Source organism: Heterocephalus glaber, unplaced genomic scaffold (genome assembly GCF_053883595.1).
Source record: "Heterocephalus glaber isolate CG9 unplaced genomic scaffold, H.glaber_assembly_v1.0 deba00001550, whole genome shotgun sequence".
Classification (NCBI taxonomy): domain Eukaryota; kingdom Metazoa; phylum Chordata; class Mammalia; order Rodentia; family Bathyergidae; genus Heterocephalus; species Heterocephalus glaber.
In genome coordinates this window covers 9,231,590-9,256,388 of record NW_028258343.1, presented here as the reverse complement: position 1 = coordinate 9,256,388, position 24,799 = coordinate 9,231,590, and the positions used below count along the sequence as shown (strand labels likewise).

General features: G+C 39.0%; 1 protein-coding gene across 10 annotated transcripts in view; it reads right to left on the bottom strand.

The window, feature by feature from the left end:
* Nucleotides 1-11,962: 11,962 nt before the first annotated feature.
* Phactr2 (phosphatase and actin regulator 2) overlaps nt 11,963-24,799 on the bottom strand; it is a 271,825-nt gene continuing 258,988 nt past the window's right edge. For all 10 annotated transcript variants that reach the window (XM_021259313.2, XM_021259314.2, XM_087190061.1 and 7 more), the window contains one exon: nt 11,963-19,073. In XM_021259313.2, coding sequence (XP_021114972.2) covers nt 19,058-19,073 — 16 coding nt within the window. In that variant the 3' untranslated portion in view covers nt 11,963-19,057. The remainder of the gene's footprint in view (nt 19,074-24,799) is intronic.

Here is a 24,799-nt window from a genome sequence, read left to right as displayed (position 1 = left end):
GGCGGGCGAATCCTGTTCCCACTTCGCGGTGGACGGTGCTTTCGGGACAGACTTTTCCTATCCCGGAAGGGACACCCTGGGACCCTAAAAGAGGGTTGGGGCTTATGGGCAACTTCATTTCATAGCGTCCTTTCCTGAGATCGGGGGCCAACTCTAACATGTCTAGTCACTGATATTCCTTACCTATTCTCAACTGTAAACAAGCAAACAAGAATCCCTGTGCAGGTGCGCAGAAGGGAAATGGTCACTCTCCTGGTCACCAATGTTTGGTTCCCTTTGAGGAGAGGGCGGAGTCAGTTTCCCAGCAACGGAGGACGGGGCGGGGCCTTGCTTGCAGTAGGCAGGGCCAAATTTAATCTTTCTTTACTTTCCACCCTTTAAAGAACTGAATTCGTAAGTCCATTAACAAAAAAATCCCGAGACTGCTGATTGTAGACGCATTTGGAGTCATAAGGTATATTCAGAATCTCTTGTACATTGCCTCCTGAAGGCAGTCACCCAACACATTTTTTACTTCTAAATAGCCAAATGTATCACTGCATTACCCGTTATTACATTTGTCATTTTTAACACTGAGCAAGTCACTTTGCTGTATAATGTCTATCTTCTGGCTTTAGGATAAGGTTAAACTCTTTTGCATTGAGATGTGTTATGTACATGTACCAACTCCCTAGAAGGAGTGTAATCATTATGTAATGCAAACATGTACTAATAAAAAAGAAACGATCTCACCTGTCTCCAGCCATCAATTTAACATCATGCCCCTTCTTTCACCAAATACCACTCATGAGCCAGCCCTGTCAAACTGTTTGCAGCTCTCAAATGTACCTGAGAGAAGTGGGCTCTCTCTGGCCATCTCAAAGACTTTTCAAGTCTTAGTTTTTATTTGTTCCCCTCAGCTGAACCCTAGGCTGAAGTTGCCCCAAAAGAAGTAATAGTTCAGAAAAGGATTGCCCCAAACCACGATGAGAGGGGGTCAGTTGGGATTCCAAAGAAATAGGAACCAAATGCCAGAGTGATCAGACCAAAGCATTTATTAAGAGAATTTACAATGTACTTGAGTGGATATGGAGAAAAAATGATCTACCTAAGTAAGTTCACGATAAGGGAGGTGGATTATGGAGTGTTGTGGTTTACATCTAGATGTCCCCGCAAAGCCTCTTGCACTCATAGTGGGAGCTTTTGCGAGGTGATTAGATCTTGGTTATGTAGTACTGGGTTAGTCCACTGATGGGTTTATAGCTGGGTGTGACATTGGGAGGTCAAGCGTGGTGGGAAAAGGTGGGTCACTGTGGGTGTGGCCTGGAAGGAGATTCTCTCTCTCTGTCTCTGTCTCTCTATAGATATAGATGTAGATATAGATATAGATATAGATGTAGATATAGATATAGATATAGATATCCCTCCTCTTCCCTTGATGTTTCTGTTTCCTGCCTGCCATACCATAAACTCTTCTGCCATACCATGCTGCCCTGCCTTAGAACCAGCTGATTATGGACTGAAACCTCTACCAACTGTGCCAAAATAAACCTCTCCTCCTTTAAATTTGTGAGTGTCAGCTTTGTCCCAGCGATGAGAAAGAAACTAAGACATGGAATTTGTATGTGGGGTTAAGAAAGTTGGCTCAGATTCCACCTCACCCCAGAAAAAATGGCTGCTATCATGAAATCAACCAATAACAAATGCTGGTGGGGCTGTGGGGAAAGAAGAACCCTGCTCCACTGCTGGTGGGAGTGTAGACTGGTGCAACCACTGTGGAAACCTGTGTGGAGATACCTCAAAGAACTAGGACTGGAAGTCCCATTTGACCCAGCTATTCCCCTGCTGGGTATCTTCCCCAAAGAGTTAAAAGGGTAATACCACAGTGATAGATGTGCACCCAGGTTCATAACAGCACAGTTTGTAATAGCTAAAACTTGGAAGCAGCCCAATTGTCCAATAACTGGAGACTGGATAAAGAAAATGTGGTTTTTTAATAAATGGAGTACTACTCAGCCATAAAAAATGAGAAATTAGAGACATTTATTGCTAAATGGATGCACATTGAGCGAATATTCTTAAGTGAAATAAATAGGACACACATGTGTAAACACCAAATAGTTTCTCTAGTGTGAGAAACTGAAAGTGTAAATAAGGACTAAAAGGTATAACACATAATGTGAAATAGGAAGAAAAGGGGCAAAGGGGAAGGGGAAGTGGGAGGGGTAGGGAAAGGAAAGAAGGGAATGGAATTAATATGAGAAAATGAAAAAATGGAAACAAAGTCTTTGGAAATAGGGATGGAGGGGTTGAGAGGAGGGCAGGGGAATGGAGAAAAAATAAGAACCAAGAGAAATTATGTAAAGGTACAAATTTCCAATAATGAAGGTTATTATATTGTATACCTAACATGTACCAATAAAATTAATTTTAAAAAGAGAAAGTCGGCTCAGGGCCAGGACTAATTTCTATGTGTGCAGCACATATTTGGATCTTTCGGTGTTTCAGGCAGTAACCTACACAGCTTTATCAGTGTCTGGGAACATTCAAGGCCTGGGCTTGGGTTCAAGCCCACAAGGGGAAAAAAACCCCATGCAGCTGGCAGGATCACAGAGCAATCAAGGTGTTCTGTTTCTGTCACCACCCGGAAAGAAAGTGGAGGGATCTGGGGGACCCTTTGCCTTCTCTGCTTGTAGGAAAATTTTCCATCCTCTTCAAAACTAGGGTCAGTTCCAAAGGCTCTCGCTGTACTCTGTGATTATAGTGTTCAGTGACACTAACTTGTAAACCCTTATTTACAAGTCTGTACAACCAGATGGCAGCAGCCTACTTAAAAGCAAGGATTTTTTTCTCACTAACTCCATGGTAAAGGTTTAATCATAATTGCACTTTTCAAAGCACTTTACATACGTTTACTCACCAAATTTTAAGGAAGTAGGCTTTTTTGTTTTCAAATTTGAGATTGAGGAACAGAAAGGTAAGGGGTTTTTGCCCCAAAGAACAAGGCAGTAAGTGATGAAGCAGAATATGAACCCAGATATAGTTTGGGTTACCCATTAAAATATACTCCATTAAAAAATAAATCCTAGGGCCAGGGATTTAGCTCAGTGGTTTCGTCACCTGCTGCACAAGCGCAAGGACCTGAGTTCAATCCCCGGTACCAAAAAAAAAAAAAAAAAAAAAAATCCCAGCTGGGCATAGTGGTGCATTCCTCTAATCCCAGCCCTCCGGAGGCTAAGGCAGGAGGATCACTGCAAATTTAAAGCTGCTGTGGGCTACTTAGTGAGTTCAAGGCCGACCTGAACTACATAGTGAGACCCTGTCTCAAAAAAAAAAAAACAACAAACAAAAACCCCTCCCAAAACCAACCCCCTTCCCAAATCCCATTCACAAAAACTAACACATCGGGCTGGGGATTGAGCTCAGTGGTTCTGCTGCCTGCCTCTAAAGTGCAAGGACCCGAGTTCGATCCTCAGTACCAAAAAAAAAAAAATCTAACATATATAGGAAGCCTACAGAGAACATTTTGAGTGCTTTCTTAATATGGAAAAGTGTTATTTTCTACTAATAAGAATGTCTATAATCAAAATATTATAATAATGATATTAAATCTAAATCCAAATCACATTTCTACTCTCTTATTTGTATGCTGTAATTAATGGTATCTCTTTTAAAGTGATTAAAAAGAATTTCTGATTTCATCCATGCTTTGAAAAGCCCCCCACCATAGGAAACTAGCTCAGCCATTGAAATTGTGTTTATCATATTGGGCCCATTTATATGCTACTCAGTGGTTTTTGTACTTGAAGAACTACTTTCCATCAGCAACACTCTAGGATTCCCATGCACCAGGAAACTAATGTACACAAAAGTGGAGAAAAATTGCTTGGGGAGAGCCAAACTAAATAGACTCGGAAGCAGTAACTTCGGGAATTATAAATTACATGCCTGGCAATGTTAATAATGCTTATGGAGGTACTTAATTTTTCAAAAGGGAAAAAGCATCAAGATGGATGTACCAAGATGCTCACTGTAGCATAGCTTGTAGTAGGGAAAAAACAATTAAAAATCCATTAGTGAGGAATTAATTGGAGAAAAGTCCAAACCATTCATACAATGGACTACTGTGAAGCTGTTGAGGAGGCAGATAAACCACTTATTAAGCCAGGAGGAAAAAAAAGCAGGTTGCAGAATGCCATGGTGGATGACATTTTTGGTTAAGAAGTTATAAAAAAATTTACACAGAAATACTTCACATAGAAATATTTTTACAAAAATGTAGCATAAAGAAATGTCTGGAAGACTAAGCATCACACTGCCAATGGTGATTGTCCCTGAGGAGCTGGGAGGGGTTGCAGGAAGCTTTAGCATCGCTTGTAGATCTTTCTTCAACGTTGGTGCATTCATGGTGAGGATCTGAAGTACAGTTGTCCCTCTGTGTCTGCAGATCATTAGTTCCAAGAACACCTCCTCCCCTGGGTGCTGATCCTCTTGTAAAACTGGTGTCATATTTGTGTATAACACGCACACATTTCTGTATACTATATAGCATCCCTAGATGACTTACATTACTTAACATAAATGCTGTGTAAATAGTTATTATACTCTATTGCTTAGGGGACAAGAAAACAAGTCTATATATTTAATATAGACACCATTTTGGAAAAGTTTTTGATCTGTGTTGGTTGAACTCTCTAAAGCAGAGGTCTTGGGTATAGAGGGCTGATTGTATTACATTTGGTGTATATACAAGTGGTGTGACTATTAACCCTACTGTCTCAACTTGGTTGGATTAAGAAACTCCTAGAGTAAGAAGCTCCTGGATGTGCCTGGGGGGTGTGACCCTGGATACTATATCTGGCCCCTCACCAGCTCCTCTCCAATGCTGTTCAACTGCCAGAAACTCAACAGCTCTGCTGTGCTATGCCCGTCTGCCTCGATGTCTCTGCCTTGGAGCCAGCTGTCTATGGAGCAAATTAAACTTCTTCTCTAAGTTGTAGGGTTGGGCACTGTATCTCAGTGTCACAAGAAAGCTAATACAAAATGTCTTGGGGGCTGAGGATTTAGCTCAGTGGTGCTGCACCTGCCTCGCAAGCACAAGGTCCTGAGTTCAATCCCCAGTACTGAAAAAAAAACACCCCACAACAATATGTCTTAGTTACTTTTTTCTCATTGCTGAGACAAAAATAGATGACACTCAAAGTTAAAGAGGAAAGGATTTACTTAGTTCATAGTTTGTAGAAGTTTCAGTTCATAATTGGCTGGCTCCAAGGCAGGGTGGCACACGGCAGAGGGGCCACAGTTCATGTCAGAGGAAGACAGAAAAAGCAGCAAGGAACCTTAACAGCGCCTTCCTGGCCCTTTTATCCAGCCTCTTTAGGGTGGGTAGCATTCACATCCTTAATCCTAGTGCCCTTGAGCCTAGCATTGCATCATGAATCAATTCCACTGTCACACACTAGATCCAGCCATCTCCGAAAAGCCCCACCTCATTCACATGAGGCTTTGGGGCACATCTAGACACAAGACATAACACAATACTTAAAATCAACAGGTCAGAAACTTATATAATTTAATTCAATAAATACTGTTGAATGAGTTTAGATGGTAAGATTATGGCTCTCATACATGCATAAAATGAACACAAGTTAAGGATTTTATGTATACATTATTAATGAGGCAGCCAATAAGATGCTATAATTAGTTTAAAGGCCAGTCCATACATAAAACACATTTACAGAGCAAGAATATTGAGAAAAATGTAAATGGAGATGCAACCAGCTTCCTCCACAGAGAGGAAGCCAATTGAACCTTCACTGGCTGTCTAGAGACAAGAATTGTATTTGCATTACTGTCAGATTTTTACAGCTTACTGGGTTGTAAAAAACAGCTCTAAGACAAGGAAAGGTCCAGGGCTCTCATAAAGTCAGAGTGGGAAGGTGAGTGTATCCATCTAACACCTCATTTCCTACTGAAGCACAAACGCTTGCCTAAACTAGTCAATGATAAGTGTGGTATGTATTTTATACTAGTTGAAGTTAATTTCCAGTCTTTGCTTCGTTCTTTTTGTGTAACTTGGGGCAAGTGAGCGTCAGTTTATAAAAGCACCTGAATGTAAAATGGAAATGATAAATTATGTTTACCTCACAGGATGCTGTTGGATTAGATGGGGAAACGTGTGTGAAGTGCTTGCTCTTGTCCCCGGCTTTTAGAGTGTGATGAGTGTGACTGTTCTCTTCCCAGCTGATGTTAGCAGCTCCGCTAACTGCGAGGTGCCGTGGGCTGAGCGAGCCAGGTTCTGCGGTGTCTGGAATACTGTCAGAGCGCACGAGCTTTGCATCAAGTCGGGTTCTTATCTTGGGAATGTGTCTAATTGCACTCTGACCCAACTTGTTCACATCCCCGGAACCTATCCTTCTGTTTTCCCTCCATTTCTGGTGCTTTTCAGATTTTTTACAAATGCACACTTAGATTCCAAACCTTTTAACTTGCTTCTGTAGTAATTGTATATTCTTTAAAATTCTTTTCAATGGTAGTCTCTTCGTTTTGCTTGGCTTTCTGTGTACTGTTTCTTGTTCTTAAAGCAGAAAGTACATCCATTTGATTAGTGAACACACTTGGAAATATTAATCTGATTTTTTCTTTTTTTTTTTTTTACCATGATTTTGTAATTCTTTTTTTGGTACTGGGGATTGAACTCGGGTCCTTGAGCTTGCGCAGCAGGCAGCAAAATCACTGAGCTAAATCCCCGGCCCATGACTTTGTAATTCTAAAATGAATTGAATTTAAAGTTCCCTTCAGCAAGTTTCAGTTGCACTCATTCTAGCTTTAGGATATAAGTTTCTCATAAATCATTATTATTCCCCTTTCTTTTGAGTAGCAGCATTATAAAAACAGGAACATTTCTAAAAGTCATTGAGTAATAGCATCATGCATGCATTTAACTTACAAACGAAAGTCCATGGTTTCAGCAAATGAGAGGAAGATCCCCTATCATTATTCCTGAGAGAAACTGGTAGTGCAGCCTGTCATTGCACAGCGAGCTCATAGTGAGATGTGACACAAAACATTAACCTGCTCTGCCCCAAGCAATCAGATCATGTGGAGTGCACTGGCAGTCCGTTTCCTGTGCTTCGGACAGTGTGTCTCACTGTGCTGAGTGTAATTCTTATGCTTTTAAGGTTACATGAAGTCACAAGGTGGGAAATTCTACACCTGACTTCATGCAACAAGTTGTAGTCAAAACACAAAGTATATGCTAAACAATATACGAAATTGCCTTTTGGTTATGGGTAATACATACATAATATGTACATAACACATAAATGAATTTGATGTTTAGACTTGGGTCCCATCCCCAGCATATCTCATTGTTTATATACAAATATCCCAAACCTGGAAAGATATCAGAAACACTTCTGATCTCATGCTTTTTCGATAAGGGAGACTCAACTTGTATATATCTGTATGTACATATAAGTAGCAACTAAATATAAATGAATTTCTTCATCTTTTGGATAAATTAAAGAACTAGCCATCTATTCCAACAATGAAGTAAATATAATCTATGTTAGATTATATTTATTTATTGAGACAGTATGTCTGTATAAATTACTTGGTGTAATATAAGGAATTTTCAAATATAATGTTTGCTTCACACCTTAATCCCTTGCATAAAATGTTATTCTATTTTATTTAACATTAAGCTAATCAGTAAAATCCAATTAAATTAAAAGTAAGTAAACATCATTGGAAGGTGTGTAAATGATTTGACACTATGGTCTTGGATATAAAGTCAGGCAATGAGACAACAGTTCATTACATTTTTGTTGTAATTTCTTTGTAACCCTAAGCTGCATTGTCTGTTGGAGAGGTTTGTCCATTCCCACAGCTTCCATTACTTATGCTGATGATTCTCAACTTCCTCTCTGTAGCCCAGATCTTTTTTGTGTTTTTCCAGTGCTGGGGGTCTAACCCAGTGTCTTGCACATGCTAGGCAAGCACTCTGCCATTGACGCACACTCCCAACTCCTAGCCCAGGCCCTTCAGACTACATATCCAACTGACATCATTCATCTATCCATGTGTCCATCCTGGCAGAAGGCAAATCAAATGCATCGTATGTCCAAAATTGAGCGCCTCACTTCTTCATCTCTCCTATGCTCTTCTCCCCTCTCTTTCCCCCCTACTCTATCCTCCTATCAACCTTCCCTCTGCCGTTTTCTATTTCAGCAATTAACATCACCACTCTGTCCAAGCCAGCCACATAATAGGTACAGTCTTAACTTTTCTGTCTCGCCCACTTCCCACATTGAACACTCATTTCCACTTCATAACTGCTCTTTCAATTTGTTCATGTCCCTTTGTTCCAATGGTTAGTCCCCTGTCTGGGGCCACCATCACCTCCCAATCAGATTATGGCCACAGTCACATCCACCAAGCTTCCCACGTTGCCTCCTCCAATCCAGTCCATTCCTGTGACCCAATCCACTATGGCCATGTGATTGGGACAAATCCAAGGATGCTACCTCTGACCTGAAAATACTTTAGTGAATCCCTATTTTCTTAAAGGACACATTTCAAATTCCTTGACATGGTATACAACGAGCCTCAAGATTTAGACTTTGTCTACCTTTTTAGTTTGACGACAACTTCCATTTTGGCTCAGCTTTAATTACTCCATCCATATAGCATAACTGTAGAATTCTAGCTTCAGGAACAAACAAGATCAGACATTGGGACGGAACAAATGTAGAACCTGACTGGATGCCATTTCAATGAGCTGTGTCTAGTCCAAGAGAAAGAATATGAAATGCAGTACATGCAAAATTTCAAGGGGGCCAGTAAATTATTGTTGAAGGATTATTTACTGCAATTTGGGAGTACAGACTTCTATCCATCAGACCAAAATCTTGCTTAGGACATTGTTTGAATCTGGTTTAACAAAATCAATCCTTCCTGAAGGCTGAGGATTTGGAGATGCCCTCGTGTTTCAGGGATTGAGAAATGGTTCTCAGTGTGTTTCTGTGTTCAAGTAAATTCTTCCCAGAAGTATGTAATGCTTACAAACACGTCTCTGCTGGGAATTTTTGATCACTAAGCAAATGACAAATTTCTAATCTAGGAATTTCAGCTTACTTGAAGTTTTAAAATCTGCATTTATGCTTCATAATTATTGAGATAATCTATATTGTACTTGGTATTAAAGTGCTTGTAAATTTTTTTAAAAAACCAGGAATATTGTAGAATCTGATCTGTTAGCCACACAATCCAAATCTAAACTATGTAATTAACTGTAGACTTATACAGTAAAAAATTATATCTTCATAGTGGGAAATAATTCTGAGAAAGAATATTTGATTTATTATACTTATAAATATAAAGCATTAGATTTTAAAGTGTCACTAAATGACTGTTATAGACACATCTGGGCATTGAAAGTGCTCGCAAAGGAAACAGATCTGTTAAATTTACAGATATTGTTTAAAGAAACATTATAAAGAAATTATAGTACCATAGCCAGAAAAGACATTCGGATTGTTCCTAGAAGGATGTGTGGGATAATAACACATAAAGGAGGATTCCAGTTGCAGAGAATGCCTTACATAAGGCCAGGAGGCTGGCAGCACACATAATGCACTTGAGGAACCCCGAGTTTCATTAAATTCGGCCCAGCTGCAAAACAGAGGGAGAGTAATTAGACTGTGATCTGCAGGTTAGGCTCTGCAAGCTCTCGGAGGGGGAGGGGCTCTCACAGCACCTGGACTGAGTCAAGACTCAGAAGGGACCCCCCTGGAAGCTTCGGAGTAGGAGCAATTAAAGCATCATGGTTTGCTGGAGACCAAAGTGCTCAGGACTTCAATGGGTTGGCTGGGGAAGCCCAAAGAGGTGAGGACTGAGACATCAGAGGTCAGCAGGGACTGAACTCAAGAGCAAACGAACTGAAACAGCCTGTGAGAAAGCCCATGTCTGTGCTGGCTTGTCTGCTTGGGCCAATTTAGGCGGAAAATCCACCCAAAAACAAATCTTGGGCAGATAAGCACTGAAAGTACTAGTTCTCTCTTCCCCCGGAATATTTGTCTACTACAAGGAGCTAGCACCTTTTCCCCTTAGATATCCCAGGAAGTGGTATGAAAATCAATATGGATGTTCCTAAAAAATTAAAAGTAGAACTACCTATGATATAGCTATACCACTCCATGGTATATTCTGAAAGGAACTAAAGCCAGCATACTATAGGGCTACTTGTATTTCCATTTTTGTGTGTGGCAAAAATCACAATAGCCAAATAGGAAATGAGCCTGGATGCCGATTGATGGAGGAAACATAAAGAAAAACATAATTGTGTCATTTGCAGGAAAATGGATGGAACCGAAGATCATCATGTTAAGTGAAGTAAGCTGCCTCAGAAGACAAGTGCTACATATTTTCTTTTTTTAAAATTAATTTCATTGGTATATTTTAGCTATACAATATAATGACATTGCCACATATTTTCTTTAACATGTGGAATAGAAAACAAACGCCATGAAAAACAAACCACAACAGAAAACCAAAGATGATGTGAAAGTGGAAGGGAGAGTAATAGAGGGGATGGATATGATTAAAATATGTTATATGCATTTCTGAAAATGCCACATAGTACGTTGTGAAATTAGTATGGACTCAATGTTCTGGGAAAGAGTGCCTGTTTTTAGTAAGAGAAGAAAAAAATAGTCACAGAGTTTGGGTTCTTAGCCTCTAATATGTTCTATTATTAACATCCACCCTGTAAAGGGTGAAAAGCTCAACTCTCATAACACAAGTGAGGTCTTGGGTTTCTGGGGACAGTGCCCCTAGCGACAACTCCCTACAAAAGTCTCAGTGGAGATGTAGCAAAGAGTAAGTCACAGTACATGGGAGGTGTCCCCAAATCCTGTCAAATGAAAGCCTCCTTTTCTTTCCTCCCCTGGAGTTTAGAAAGCAATGTTTTAAAATAGGATCTGGGTTTGTCTCAGAAAAAAATGAAACTGGGTGTGGTGCGCATGCCTGTAATCCCAGCACTCGGGAGGCTGAGGCAGGAGGATCACTGTGAGTTCAAGGCCAGCCTGGGCTCCATAGTGACTTCAAGGTCAGTCTGAACTATGTGGTGAGACCCTGTCTCAAAAACAGAAAAATAAGAAAAGAAAAAGAAAAAAGAAAAGAGAAAGAAAGAAAGAAAGAAAGAAAGAAAGAAAGAAAGAAAGAATAACTAGACCTTTCTGGAGATGGATAGTATACCTGGACAATTTTTCAAAGTTACTTTTTAGTGTTTTTGGTTCCAGGCTTCTTATATGTCCTCTGTCTAGGTCAATGACACGCATGTCACCTTTCCCCCTACATCTACGACCTTGTTTTCGAGTCCAGGGAGGATAAATTACTATTTGTAACCACTGTTGACAGAATAGACAGAAAAAGTCTATTCTAATTTCTTGTCTGGTCAAAATACGCTCCTAGACTCTTTTTTGTTGTTGTTATTTGTTTCTTTGAAACTATGTAGTTCAGGCTGGCATTGAATTCACTGCAGTCCTCCTGCCTCAGCCTCCTGAGTGCTGGGATTACAGGCGTGAACCACCACGCCCAGTTCCCAGTTTCTTTTCTTGCTCAAAAGGCATTACTGGTAAGCACAACATTTTATATATTGTAAATTCTAAAGGAACTATTATGGGGACAGATTGTAATGTCAATAAAATGTATCAAACACCCTTGAGTATAAAATATAGCAAGTTTTAAAATATACTGCATACTGCTAATAAAGTCTGTATTTCTTTAGGCAGAATTTAAAATAAAAAGTGCAAATCACAAGGTCTTACATACAAAAGAAGTTACAAAGATTGGTGGAGTGGAAGCAACAGGCAATGAAGAAAGTTGCTCTCCTCTTGCCTTACAGGTGAGGACTCCGTGAACCTGGTATCTGAAAAGACGCACACTAGCCAAATATAATACAAACTGAAACAAACCCAAATGGGGGGGGTTCCCAGTGATTTTATTGAGGTAATGTTTCCCAATTTTATACATGTATGCATTTATATATACTTAGGGAAGCTAGACAATGTTCTAAGGCACTTAGAATTGTGCACAGCAATATCTCCTATTACAGTATACCACTAGACAGAGCAAAGTTTGCTTTTTAAATAACACAAATACCAATATGGGATAAAAAAGATAATACATGGTCTCTTTTTCAGGTTACAATAGTGGAATACATATACATATGTGTGTATACTTGTAGATATTTATACCCACATTCTATAATACAGTACAGATTAAGAACAACAACAACAGAAAAGATAAACTGTTGTGTTAATCAGTATGCAGTTCCAGTTATTTACACTCACAGATATTATACCTGTGTAACACTAGATCATGCACTGGAAGTTAGGAGTCATTCAGTTAGTCTGATAATGATCACAGTTTACCATTCTTAGCACTTTAACTGAAGCTTGAAAGAACAAAAAATGCAGATAGTCCATTTTTCAAAAATTACTGTCACAGAGGAAAAAAACTCCCGACTAGTTTAAATTTTAGTAGATATTTAACTGGCAAAATTGGTGTAGAATGTTTCAAATACACTGGCACATTTCTAAGCCACAAAGGAAATACTTTAAAAAAAAAAAAAAAGAAAGAAAAATTAGTGCCCATATTTTAAGTGATGAAAGTGGTCTGACCCTTCATTCATTCTGATATTTCCAAATGCTGGTTAGCACTGCAGTGGCAACTTCTCAGTGTGGAGGCTTCCTAAGCAATGTTAATGATACAGTCAAACTATAACAAAAGCATCGGGTAAGGGAAAAGCTCCCCAGATTGGCAAGTGGCACAAACATTATTGCCATCTTAATACACCCTAAAATAGACCTGAGGGTGGAGTGCCATTCTGTCTCATTCACTCCTTTCAATTCTTTGTGTAAAAACAATATTGCTTTTAAAAAAGATAAGAATTTTTAAGCACCATCTATGAGTTTACAATATAACCACCTTTATCAACTTTGAGTTGCTCTGCCTCAAAATCTTGTCTGGAATTTTAATATTTAAAACAAATCATAGTCACTAAATTAATTCCATCCTCCTAGCCACAATTCATCCAAATAATTTTAAGACATATTAACCATTCAGTTTCAGATAAAAAGTGACAGAGAATAAGTATGTTTCTGTATTATTAGGACAGTTCAGTAATATTTCACCTAGATAAAACCCATCTTATTTCATGTATGACTATCACTGCAGTATGAATATGCATGCAATTCACATTAATCCACATTTCCATCATAACAGTATTCACAAAGCTTATTAAAAGAGTTGAACTGCGCAAATGTATGTATTGGAGAATTCAAGCCTTTGCATTTGGATGAAATGCTTCATTCCTAGGAGAAACAGGAGATTCTTTTGGAACTTATTGGCTGCTGTGTTACCAGGTAAAATCTAATAGTGACTTCCAAAGACAACTAGCTTTGTTTATACAGATTAAGAGTCACTGTGTTCGTGTTTAACTCTTGCAACAATCCTCATGACACCGATAAGCACGATGACCAGCAGTGCAGTTCTGGGGTAAAATTGTGAGAGAAAAACAAAACAAAAAAAAGCCTGCTTCGTGTAAAATCTCTTCTTTAAGTAGATGGAGGGGCCAGGCCAAGTCACTATGTCAGCTGACTGGCCTTACCACAACTGCCCTGATGCCTCTTCCCCCAAAGAAATGGCAATAAAACTGCACTGAAGCTGAAGGCTCGAAAAGTGAAGGGGGCCAAAGAAAAGCAAGGCCACAGAAATAATGTTTTGGGATCAGTCTCTTTTCCTGTGTGTCATCAAATTGCAACAGACAGTGGTCTTCAGGGGAGGGAGTAGCACTCTCCTGTAGACAGCCAATGAACACAGGAAGGCTTCTTACTTTTGGTTTCCACAACGCCTTCGAATGCTACTGGCATTTAGTCAGCAGCAGCATGCGGTACTAAGTACCCTGCAATGCGTGGGATGGTTCTGTACAACAAAGCCCAGACCCAAATGCCAACAGCATTCCGGTGAGAAACACTGATCACCAGCACTGGGCACGCACGGGCAGCTGTGACAGCGATGCCGCAAACTAAATGAGATTTTATATTTCTGTGCAGTAAATCCTAGCCTAGCTAAAAATGGCCCTTTTCTAGAGGGCTACTTTAGGTGCGAACAGCTGCCTCAGGAGGGTCCATTTCTTCATCAGAAATCTTACAATGTATACAATGGGATTTCTTAATTTGGGATGACCCAGACTTCAAAAAAGCATAGCTGGGTTGATTTCAGCTTCTTTTGAGGTGGTTCACGTTTCCAAACGAAACTTAAGCTCAGCAATTACAAAAAGTAACTGGCAAGTGAAAATGTGAGTGGTGTGGGGTTTTCTAGCTTTGCTCCCACAACCCTCTGGCCTCCACCTGCTCTTCCAGTAGCACCTAAAGTTCCCCTTAAACTTGGGCTTTGCACTGTCCAGGGGACATGCTTTCTCTCCAAAAATATTCCCCTTAATGGGTGGTTACTTTGTCATTGCTTTCTCCTCTAGAACATACCTGAACTCTGGAAATGCACTTTGCTTTGTTATGTAAGACCATAGTGTATCCCACTAGGAAGTAGAGGGAAAATACTAATGAGAGATTAACCATTTCAAGCAACCCAGGGGAAATGTCATAGATAAACTGCATCTGAAAGATTTTTTTAGTGCTTACAAAGTACTCTAATGATCTGAAGAAATAATGATCTCAAAGTATAAACTTTTACTACAGAGGATAGGCTTAATATACATGAAACTTAGGAATGCTTAAACAGTTCTGCCATATTGATAAAAATGACAGAAGTTCATATATCTTGTTAGTTTAAATCCACCTTACTCTGATAAAAATTTCTAACTCTGAAATATGCTTCTAGGACCACTTAAAAATAGTAACAGACTTGGGGCTGGGGATTTAGCTCAGTGGTTCCAGCCCCTGCCTCGAAAATGCAAGGTCCTGAGTTCGATCCCAGGTACCAAAAAAAAAAAAATAGTAACAGACTAGTGAAACTTTTGAGCCAGAGGGGAATAAAATAGTTTTCACTATTTAAGTATGGATGTGGTGGATAAGAGTGTCTTCTTGTATTCTGAATATTGTATAATTTTTGAAAGTTGTGTCTGCCTAACTCCATGAAGTACAAATAAAATGCCTGTTGTGTATTGATGTGGTTTATATCAGAGTATGCAGTGTTTATGCAGATTTTTTCTCTTTTAAGTGTAAGCTATTGTATTTTTGTTCTAAATCCAACTTGGCACTAAATTAGTTGTAGGATTCAAAATCCGACTTATGGATTTTAAAGATGCATAGCTCCTCTTTAATATTTGGTGATTTTTGAAGGGTGTATTGGTCCTTCTATTTCCTTATATTTTCAGGTAAATTTCAGAATTTTTTACTGACATTAAAGAAAGGTAAGTAACTACACTCATTCCACTACTACGGGTATAAAGATGAAACCAGAAAGTCAACATATTTGGATAAGTAAGAAGGAGAGATATCATTGCTTTTTCCTTCAATTAAAACAGCTAATCATATGCCTAAGATTGTTCTCTGAATAGTGTAGGTTTTAGTTAACTATTTAAGGAATTAAAGAAAGATATAGCTAACACAAGAAAATGCAAGACACTTCACATACTCAGGAATTATTAAACAAGTTGCCTTAATGCTGATCATCAGAGAACTAACTTTGCAGATTGATTGGTAATGACTAGGAAAATGCTGATGAAGCCTACGTAGCATCTTCTTACTACCTGGTTACTACTCTGGATTTTATACTCTACTTCTTTTCTGCCCAGAACCTTCCTAGGGATGTTGGTTTTCTTCCTTAATCATCTCTCAGGGACCCAATAAAACCTGCTCACTTGTTCTACATAAGCCTAATTAATGGTGGACGTTAGCAAAAACCTGGAATTGTGTTACAACATTTTTTTTTTTTTTAGTACCGGGGATCAAACTCAGGACCTTGAGCTTGAGAGGCAGGGGGCAGAACCACTGAGCTAAATCCCCAGCCCAAGAGATTGTGTTACAGCAGCAACAACAAAAATGAAATCCAGGGGCTACAGGTGTAGCACAGTGGTACAGTGTGTCCTAGTGTACACCAGCCCCTGGGTTCAATCCTCAGCATGAAAAAAAGACAAAAGAAAACCAATTCTCAAACACATTTCCTTTCCTTATAGAACAGAAGCACACTGGTTGGATTGTGGATGTGGGCGGAGGCAGGATCGCAGGAAGAGTGGCCTGCGCCTTTGCATCCTTTCAGGGGTGCAGGGCGGAAGACCCCAGGGTAGGATGCTGGTGGGGTTATGCAGGATTTCTACCTCTTAAAATTAACCAAGAAAATAGATTTACTCTGTGAAATGCATCTTCACTCACAATTCTTTAGTTCTTTGTACAGTCTTTTATTTGAGGTATCATTCTAATGAAATAACTAGTAGTCCAATGACTTAAAGATTAGATTAGTAGTAGTTAAAGTATTTTTTAAAACTTCTAACATAGGGCCGGGGATTTAGTTCAGTGGTTTTGCCGTCTGCTGCGCAAGCGCAAGGACCCGAGATCGATGCCCGGTACCAAAAAAAAAAGAAAGAAAGAAACTTCTAACATAAAATTTTCTCTAAACACACTGATGAATATGAAGAAAAAGTGTGGGTAGTTCATTTATCTGATATATTATACAAGGAAAACAATACATTGAAGTACCAATTTTTCATTTTTGTACTGGGTGGATCTTATTGTAGGGAATTAAAAATTACATCAATTGCTCCACAGGGAAAAACTGTTCCTTTCACCAATCTAACAGAAACTTTCTATGACATGTATCCTAACTGAAGTGGTAATAATGTCTTGTATTTACTATTACATAGAGAGACCTGTGATTAGAAATTTTTAAAAAACGTTCAATGAGTATAAGCATAGAGAAAGAAAAGAAACATTATATTCCTGGTATTTCTCCCAAGACACTAAAATGACATTGAAATACCTAAAGAAAAGGATGATTTGGGGAAAAAAAGGGGAGCAAAGTTAATTTTTATGGCTCAATTGAAACACTGTAAAACAAGAGCTTGGTGGTATAGCTCAGTGATAGAATACTTGCCTAGCATGTACCAGGTCCTAGCAGCACCACAAACAAACAATACCAACAAAAACCAGACAAAACATCAGCCAGAGACAGACACTTAGGCATGCAAAGAAAAATTTCAAAGCAAAGTATGTCTTATCTGATTAGAAAAAAAGACAGGAGTACAGAGAGCAGGTTTATTTTATTAATGCCCATAGCTGAGTGCAGCAAGAGGTACAATAATGCTGGTTACTTTTCTTATAAAATGGTCCTGGCTTTTTATAATAGGCCAAGAGGGGAAAATTTTTTTAAAAAGTTTGAAGTAAAATCATCCAATTTGAAATGATTTTTTTAAAAAAAATTACCAATGAATGGAGGAATCTAAATTTAACTAATTATTTAATTAACTAATTAAATTTAACTAATTTAACCAACAGATGAAATGCTTAGTTTTGGGTTGAAATTAAAAATTATAGCCTTCCACATTCCAAACCAGAAGCAATTCAGGAAATTCTACTCTGAGCTCTAAGAATAAAATAAACTCTAGTTAGGTCTTGCCTTTTTGTTACATATTTTTAATAAAAAGGGGCACAGAACAACTGAGAAGAACAATTAAATGCAAGGTGGTATTTACACACATTCAGGATATGGGGAACAGGGGTCAAACTGAGCTTGGGATTCAGTCCATGAGAAAGGGCACTACAATAACAGGGCTTCTCGATGGATGTAAACAATACTGCTTGTAGGCTCACAGGGAAGCTGATTTTCATCTCACTGATCTCTGGGATTGAAAATAAGTACTGTATTTATGGATGTGATCTGCAGACTCTTAATATAAAAAAATGAGCTTCCTCCCACACACAGAACTTAGCAGAATTTTTTTGTGTTCTTTTAAGACTTGGGATATATATTTTCTGATGCATGTATATTACTGTTTTAATAGCAGCAACTCAACTTTTTTTTTTTTAATGCAGCACTGAAAAAATAACTGGTCCTTTGCATTCCCCCTCAGAACTAATGGGACACAGCACACAGTTGTACATTACTTAAGTTTTAACTTTGCATTCTTAAAATGCTATACTATCTTCTTGAGATCAAGTATGGTTGCTTGACTTTGGAGATAATTGAGATAGGGAAAGAAAAAAAATTAGATTTGTTCCTAAAGCTATGACAGTTTTATAGGGTTACATTGCATCTGACTTTATGCCCAGTGCCATTATCTTCGTGGAAAACTGACACTGTAGGAAAGGGGTATAAAAAATGTCAAGTGTGTGTACAGCTGTGCTACTTAAAGCATACAACAAAATTTGGATAAGCATGCTTGGTAGGAGTCAGTAGAAGTCTCTTGCATTTAAGAAAAAGATGCATGAAAACATTCAGATTTGTTTCTGGCAACTGGATTCACTGGCACAACATAAAATAATGGTACAACAAGAATATTTGTGTAAAATTCAGTCTTTAAGGAACCCACACTGGGTATTAAAGATTCCCAACCCCTTAATAAGTTCTCAGCTACCAAATGCCTACTTCAAAAATACATTTATGCTTCAACTTTCTCTTTTCTTCATTAACATAATGAAATATATCTCTTTCTTTCTGATTTTCAACTCCCACCTCTTTCCTGTGCCCAGCAATTCTTCTTTAATCCATAGGCACTAAATCTTTTGGCTTTCTGGTAGTAGGGAACCGGTGATTGTCTTCTGCTCATCTTCTTTGATTAAAACTCCTGATGAAGAATAGCTGCTGTAACCAATGTCCCTCACCATCAGTGCACATTGTGGGCAACAAGGTTACTGCATCCTTCCCTTTGCTCACTGGCCCCCTCTGGGCTGCAGAGGTGAGGAGTACTTGGAACAAAGCTGAGTCACACACTTCCTTCACCACAAGTTAAATGGAATCACACACATTCAAGTCTCAGTGCAGTATCAGCTTTTCGGGAAGCAGGGCTTCTTTCCCCTAAAGATGATCAATCTGTGCTTGCAAATAGTCCCACACTCCTTTATGGACGATGAAACCTGGGATAAGAAACAGAAACTGTGAGTCTGAGTACCCTGTACTCAGCGATCTAAATAGGGTAAGGTGAGGTTTACAAGGAAAGGAAGCACTAGACGTTCACCAACTGAGTTACTCTATAAACCACAGTCTTAACAGAATATTGTTATAAATATTATGTTGAAAACAAAGACGGTCCTTATACAAAGATGCTTATACATCACTCAGGTTATAGAGCAATCAAGACAAAACATCACTAGCCTCGACAACACATTCTCACTCACAAAAGGACGTGGTGCTACCTGGTCTACAGGTATAAGAGGAAAACAACAAATAGTCTTTATTTCATAATAATAGTCTTTAGCCTCTTGTCAGTTCCAGGTGCTGAGTCCAAATCAACTTGCAAACTGCTCGCTGGTCATTTTACCCAGGTGTTCCACAGGTAACATACTAAGCATGCCCTCCACTATATAAAGGCTGTTGTATGTTCTAGCTTGTGTAACAGCCTACCTTTTAAAATAGTTTCAGTCTAGACACATCAGATTTGCAATTTATTTATCTCTTTCACCTTCCATCTCCCTTTCATCACCATGTCCTGCCTCAACTACCTGTCTTTGAATCATTAAAGCCCTCACCATCTTTTGTGAGCACCACTTTGATGGTCTGCTTGGTAGCTAGCTAGTGGGGTTCATGCTTTCTGTGCAAATTCTAGAACATTCCTGCACTTTGTAGCTCTGTGCTTTTGAACATGCTGTCCCTAATACTACAATTCCATCCCTTCGTCTCCCATCTATGGTTTCATTATCAAGATCAAGGTCAAAAGCCATCTTCTTCATAAAGCCTTATCTCATCCAGCTCTTCGGCATACTTCCATAATTCCACATTTATGCAACTTTTCTCAGCATTGCCCTGTTTTCTGTAACCCACTCCTACTCCAGTGTGCCAGTTAATCTCAGATGTCAATGTGATTGGATTAAGAGACTCTCAGAGAGGCGATTTGATCATGGGTGCACTGTACTCATCAGTGGATTAGTCCATGGATGTTCACAGCTGAATGGTAAGATTGGGCCCAGGTGCAGAAAGTAGTCACTATGGGCATGCCTTAAATCTCTCTCTAGAGCTGTCCTCCTGAGCCACCATGAAGTGCACACCTTTACTGCACCATGCTCTTCTGCCATGATGTTCCTGCCTTAGAGCCAGCCAAGCATGGACTGAACTCTCTGAAACCATGAACCAAATTAAACACCTCTTCTCTTTCAAGTTGTTGGTGTCGTACATTTTTGTTCCAGTAATGGAAAAGCCGACCAGTACACTTGATAAACTAAGTCTCCTAATTGATTTCCCTGCCCCAGGCTCTCTCCATCAAATCCACGCTTCAGACTAGTACTATTATGAAATATCACCCCCACTACTCCAGTTCTTTGTTAAAAGAATTGCATTGTTCTTCATTCTCTACAAAGTAATATTTAAATTTCTTGGAGTGGTGGGGCAGGCTTTTCAGAATGTGGCCCAACTCATGTTTCAACTGTATCTCTATCACTGTCCCCTAATACTGTTAAATCCCAGACATTTGCTCCCCAAATGCTTTTGTGCTCCTGTTTCTTTCTCCACTCTCATCTTTCTTCCCATGTCTACTTTGTACAGTCTCACTTGGTGAGGTCCCCACACTCCCTTCTCCTCTCAGGAAAGCATTGGTGGCACTCTCTTCTGTGCTCCAATAGCCTTTGGTTTGCACCAATTAATCCCCTGCTGTGGCCTTTGTGCAGGAGGGGCTCTGCTACTGCACTGTGAGAAGCCCAGGAACAGAACCCTTCCCGTTCATTTTTACTTACTCACACAGGCAACACCTGGTATGTGGTGCATCGTAATAAATGTGGCTGTGATGAATCCAAGCATTAAAAAATGAATACAAACAGAGGAGATAAAATAAAATAAAATTGGCTGTAACTGGAGAAGCTGCCGGATGGATACATGGGACTTCTCATATTATCTCTGTATGTCTGACTTCCTGGAAGAGACACCAAACTTTTCAAAACTTTCAAGTCAGTTGTGCTAATGCAGGGGTGTGTCCACTTGGAGTTAAATTCTTAACTCCAACCCTGACCATAACCTTGGTCAGATGTATAATCTCCATGTTTTGCATTTGACTTTCTTTCCTTTCTTTCTTTTTCTTTCTCTCTCTTTTTCTTTTTCTTTTTTCTCTCTCTTTCTTTTCCTTCTTTCTTTCTTTCTCTTTCTTTCTTTCTTTCCTCTCTTTCCCTTCCTTCTTTCCTTCCTTTCTTTCTTTCCTCTCTTTCCCTTCCTTCTTTCCTTCCTTTCTTTCTTTTTTTTTTTTTTGACACAGGGTCTCATTGTGTAGTTCTTGAACTATGTAGCCCAGGCTGGCCTTGAACTTGAGGCAATCCTTCTGCCTCAGCCTCCTGAGTGTTGGGATTACAGGAATGCACCACCACACCTGGGCCATGCTTTACATTCCAGACAGAAAGACATCACTAGTTCAGTCACTGGGCCCTCAGATCATGGGGCAGCCCCTTTCTCTTTACATCAGCTCACTTCCTTTGGGGGTAGAATGTTTGTCTTCTCCCCTAAGTGGACTAGTAGCTCCCTCTTGTCATTTTAATCATAGGCTTCCTCTTGTTTCCTTAAGAGATTCATTTCCTGGCCATTTAATCTATCCCAACCCTTGCCCCTCCCTCAGCATCCTGTTATATTTTCTTTACAGTAAGATGGGACTATCCAAAGTGACTGCTGATATCTATTGCCTGTTAAATTAGGCATCTTATCTTCAAATTTGGCTCTCAAATGTTATGTTCTGAAGTACTGAAAATGCAAATTATTCTTAAATTTGTTACTACTCAGTGGTTTGCGTTCACTTTAAAACATAAGTTCAGTTTTACATGCTAAGAAGTTTGCCTATCTGTTGGAATGACAGTTTGGGCTTTAGGGTTCTGGCCAACGGAGCAATACATAGATTTACCACATTCTAAAGACACTTAAACTTTAGGTCTACCCTCTTTTCAGAATTTCCCTGAGACTCAAATTTGAAGTTATGTATATTTTCCTCATTTTAAAACTGATAAACATTTTTATTATTTTCTACTGAAGAGAGGGCATGAATAAGGGAGAAGCTATTTTGAAATCATGGAATTCAGATAAAGGGTAATTATTCCTCTAATGATGGTTCCTCCACAATTTAGTTTTTAAAACTTTACTCATCTACCTATAAACTCATTAAGATAATATAAAAATCTTAATACTCACAAATATTACTTCCCCATTTGATACATACAGAAATCCTGAATAATCCATTTCTCTTTATTTTACTTATTTTCCAGTGCTGGAGATCAAACCCAGGACCTTGCCCACGAGAGGCAAGCACCCCACCACTGAGCTGCAGCACAGCGCCTACTCTCTTCCTTCAGGAGAGTTTCACCCTTGTGACATGGCACACAGGCTTACATTGATCACATGAGGAGGCTTTCCTAAACCACAGCTCACTGTTCTACCTGAGAGGTCAGACCCGGTGCTGGCTGGGTGCTTCCTTGCTTCCAATACTGAGCCAGGCTTGCGACTCCAGGAGATGAGGAAGCATTTTGCAAATATCTGTGTACAAGCAGAGACAGTAATCTCTGTGGAGGACCCCTCAATGAATTTTTATTACTGCCCCAGGTATGGTTCTGACGATGTCATGATCTGATTAGCTAAACTTATCTAGCAGCTGACAGGTGGTCTACTTTGTAAATTCACATAGGATGGTGCTACCTCAAGAAGGTTCAGAATGAGATAATTTCTTTAAAAAAGTGTATGTGTGTAACAATATTACATTAAGAATATTTGAAAGTAGAGAAAACCCTATTATAAACCATTAAAGAGTTTTTGATATTATTTCTAAAATCTTTTTTGTAGGCATCTGAATTTTAAATACACTACTGCTACATATCCAGTTAGTCAATATCCTGATTTTTCCACTTGACATAATGCCAGTAATCTCTTAGACTCATTTTCACTCAAACCTTCAACTCAGTGATTTTTGTGTCTGTGGTATATACTTTAGTATAATAAGTAAGAATTTATAAGCTAATAAAATTACATATATGAAAGTACTTTACATGCTGTAAAAATGTTATTTACAAAATTAAAAGTTTCTTTTCAGAAAATGATGTTCTCTCCGGATTATACATCTGATACATGTTAACACCTAAAAAAATTTGGAAAACAAAAATTATCCAGAAGATTACTCTTAAACTTACCACTCAGCTATAATCATTTAAGAGTTTAGTTTGTAACTAAAGTTTGATCTTCCACGTAATTTGTCTTTATAACTTAGTGAGTCATTTCATATTGTGGAAAATGCATTTACTATGGAAAAGGAAGTGGCTTTTCTCTGTCATGGTGGCCTCTACTGAGACTACAATGACCTGTCTAATTAGTCTACACAATCTGCTGTTCAAGTGGACTTTGGGGATTTGAACCAAGGGCTGACTGGGCAGCTGGGGAGAAAATGCAAGATGTGGCCAGCCAAACAGCAAGTGCTGTAAGGGACTGAGGTTACATCTTGGTACCCTAAATTCTTATGGGGTGTACTTATCCCCACCCCTATTGAAAGGCCCTCTCATGCATTGCAATTCCAGGAATACTGGGATTTGGAGAATTATAGGAAGAAACTGGGGCAATTCTCTGAAAGAACTGATCGCCACCATGCCTCATCAAGGCAGATCAAACATGTCACAGAATGTTCCATGATGGAGGTACCAGAGGTGTCTTCTTGGGTCACAGGACAGTGGAACTGTCACAATGAATATTAGTGCCAATATATTATTGAAGACAAGCCACCATGATGGAATCCTCACTTACAAAAATCAGGACTTGGGGAATGGATCCTTCAGTTTTTCTTTTATATGCTTGTTTTTGACTAGGTAAAACATTCTTATGTCTAAAAATTCAAAAGATTCCTAAGGATAATTCTCCCCCAGCCACCAGTTTAGTTCCCCTCCCAAGAGGCAAGCAATGTTTTGTGTACTTTTTCAAAGATACAAATACAAAGGAAGCTATCTATAGGCATGGGTCCTTCCAGAGCTCATGGATCTACTGCTGTGTGGATAAAAAGGTGCCTGAGTATAGGAAGCAGAGCTGTCTCAACCCATTTATTAACCAACTCAAATCCACAGGGAGCTCAGAGACTCAGGTTTGAAAGGCAAGGCTTACTTGGTATAAGCAGATAAAATCTAGCACTGATTAGAAGACAGGAGAGCTGCTGTGTACCTAGGTTGCATTTAGAGGCCAAGATAATGATTCATAAGTTGTTTATAACTCCCAAGGATGGCTGGGGCTAAGAGTACCATGTTTTTTACACGATCAATTTTTTAAATGGAAAACATTACCATATTTTTGTCTTATTTTGATTAGAAACAGTAATGTCTACCAAAACTTTTTCCTCTTAAAAGAAATACTGAAAACAACTTGAAAATCCTAACCATGATTTTTTTTTGTCTCCAAAGCCAAAAATGTTTCCCTGCTGGAAGGCAACTCTAATGATGTCATATAAATCAATGGAAAAAATAGCAGTAGACATCAGCTTTACTGCCAAGACTTGAAGACTATTTGCAAGGCATATTTATTTTGGTGATATGAATATTTAATTTTTCCTTATCCGGAAAGACATTTTAAAGAATGTTAATCAATATTTTTGGGAAATCTTTTAAAGTTTACCCTTGATATCAGCTGTTATCCTCCAAAAGCTTATCTACTT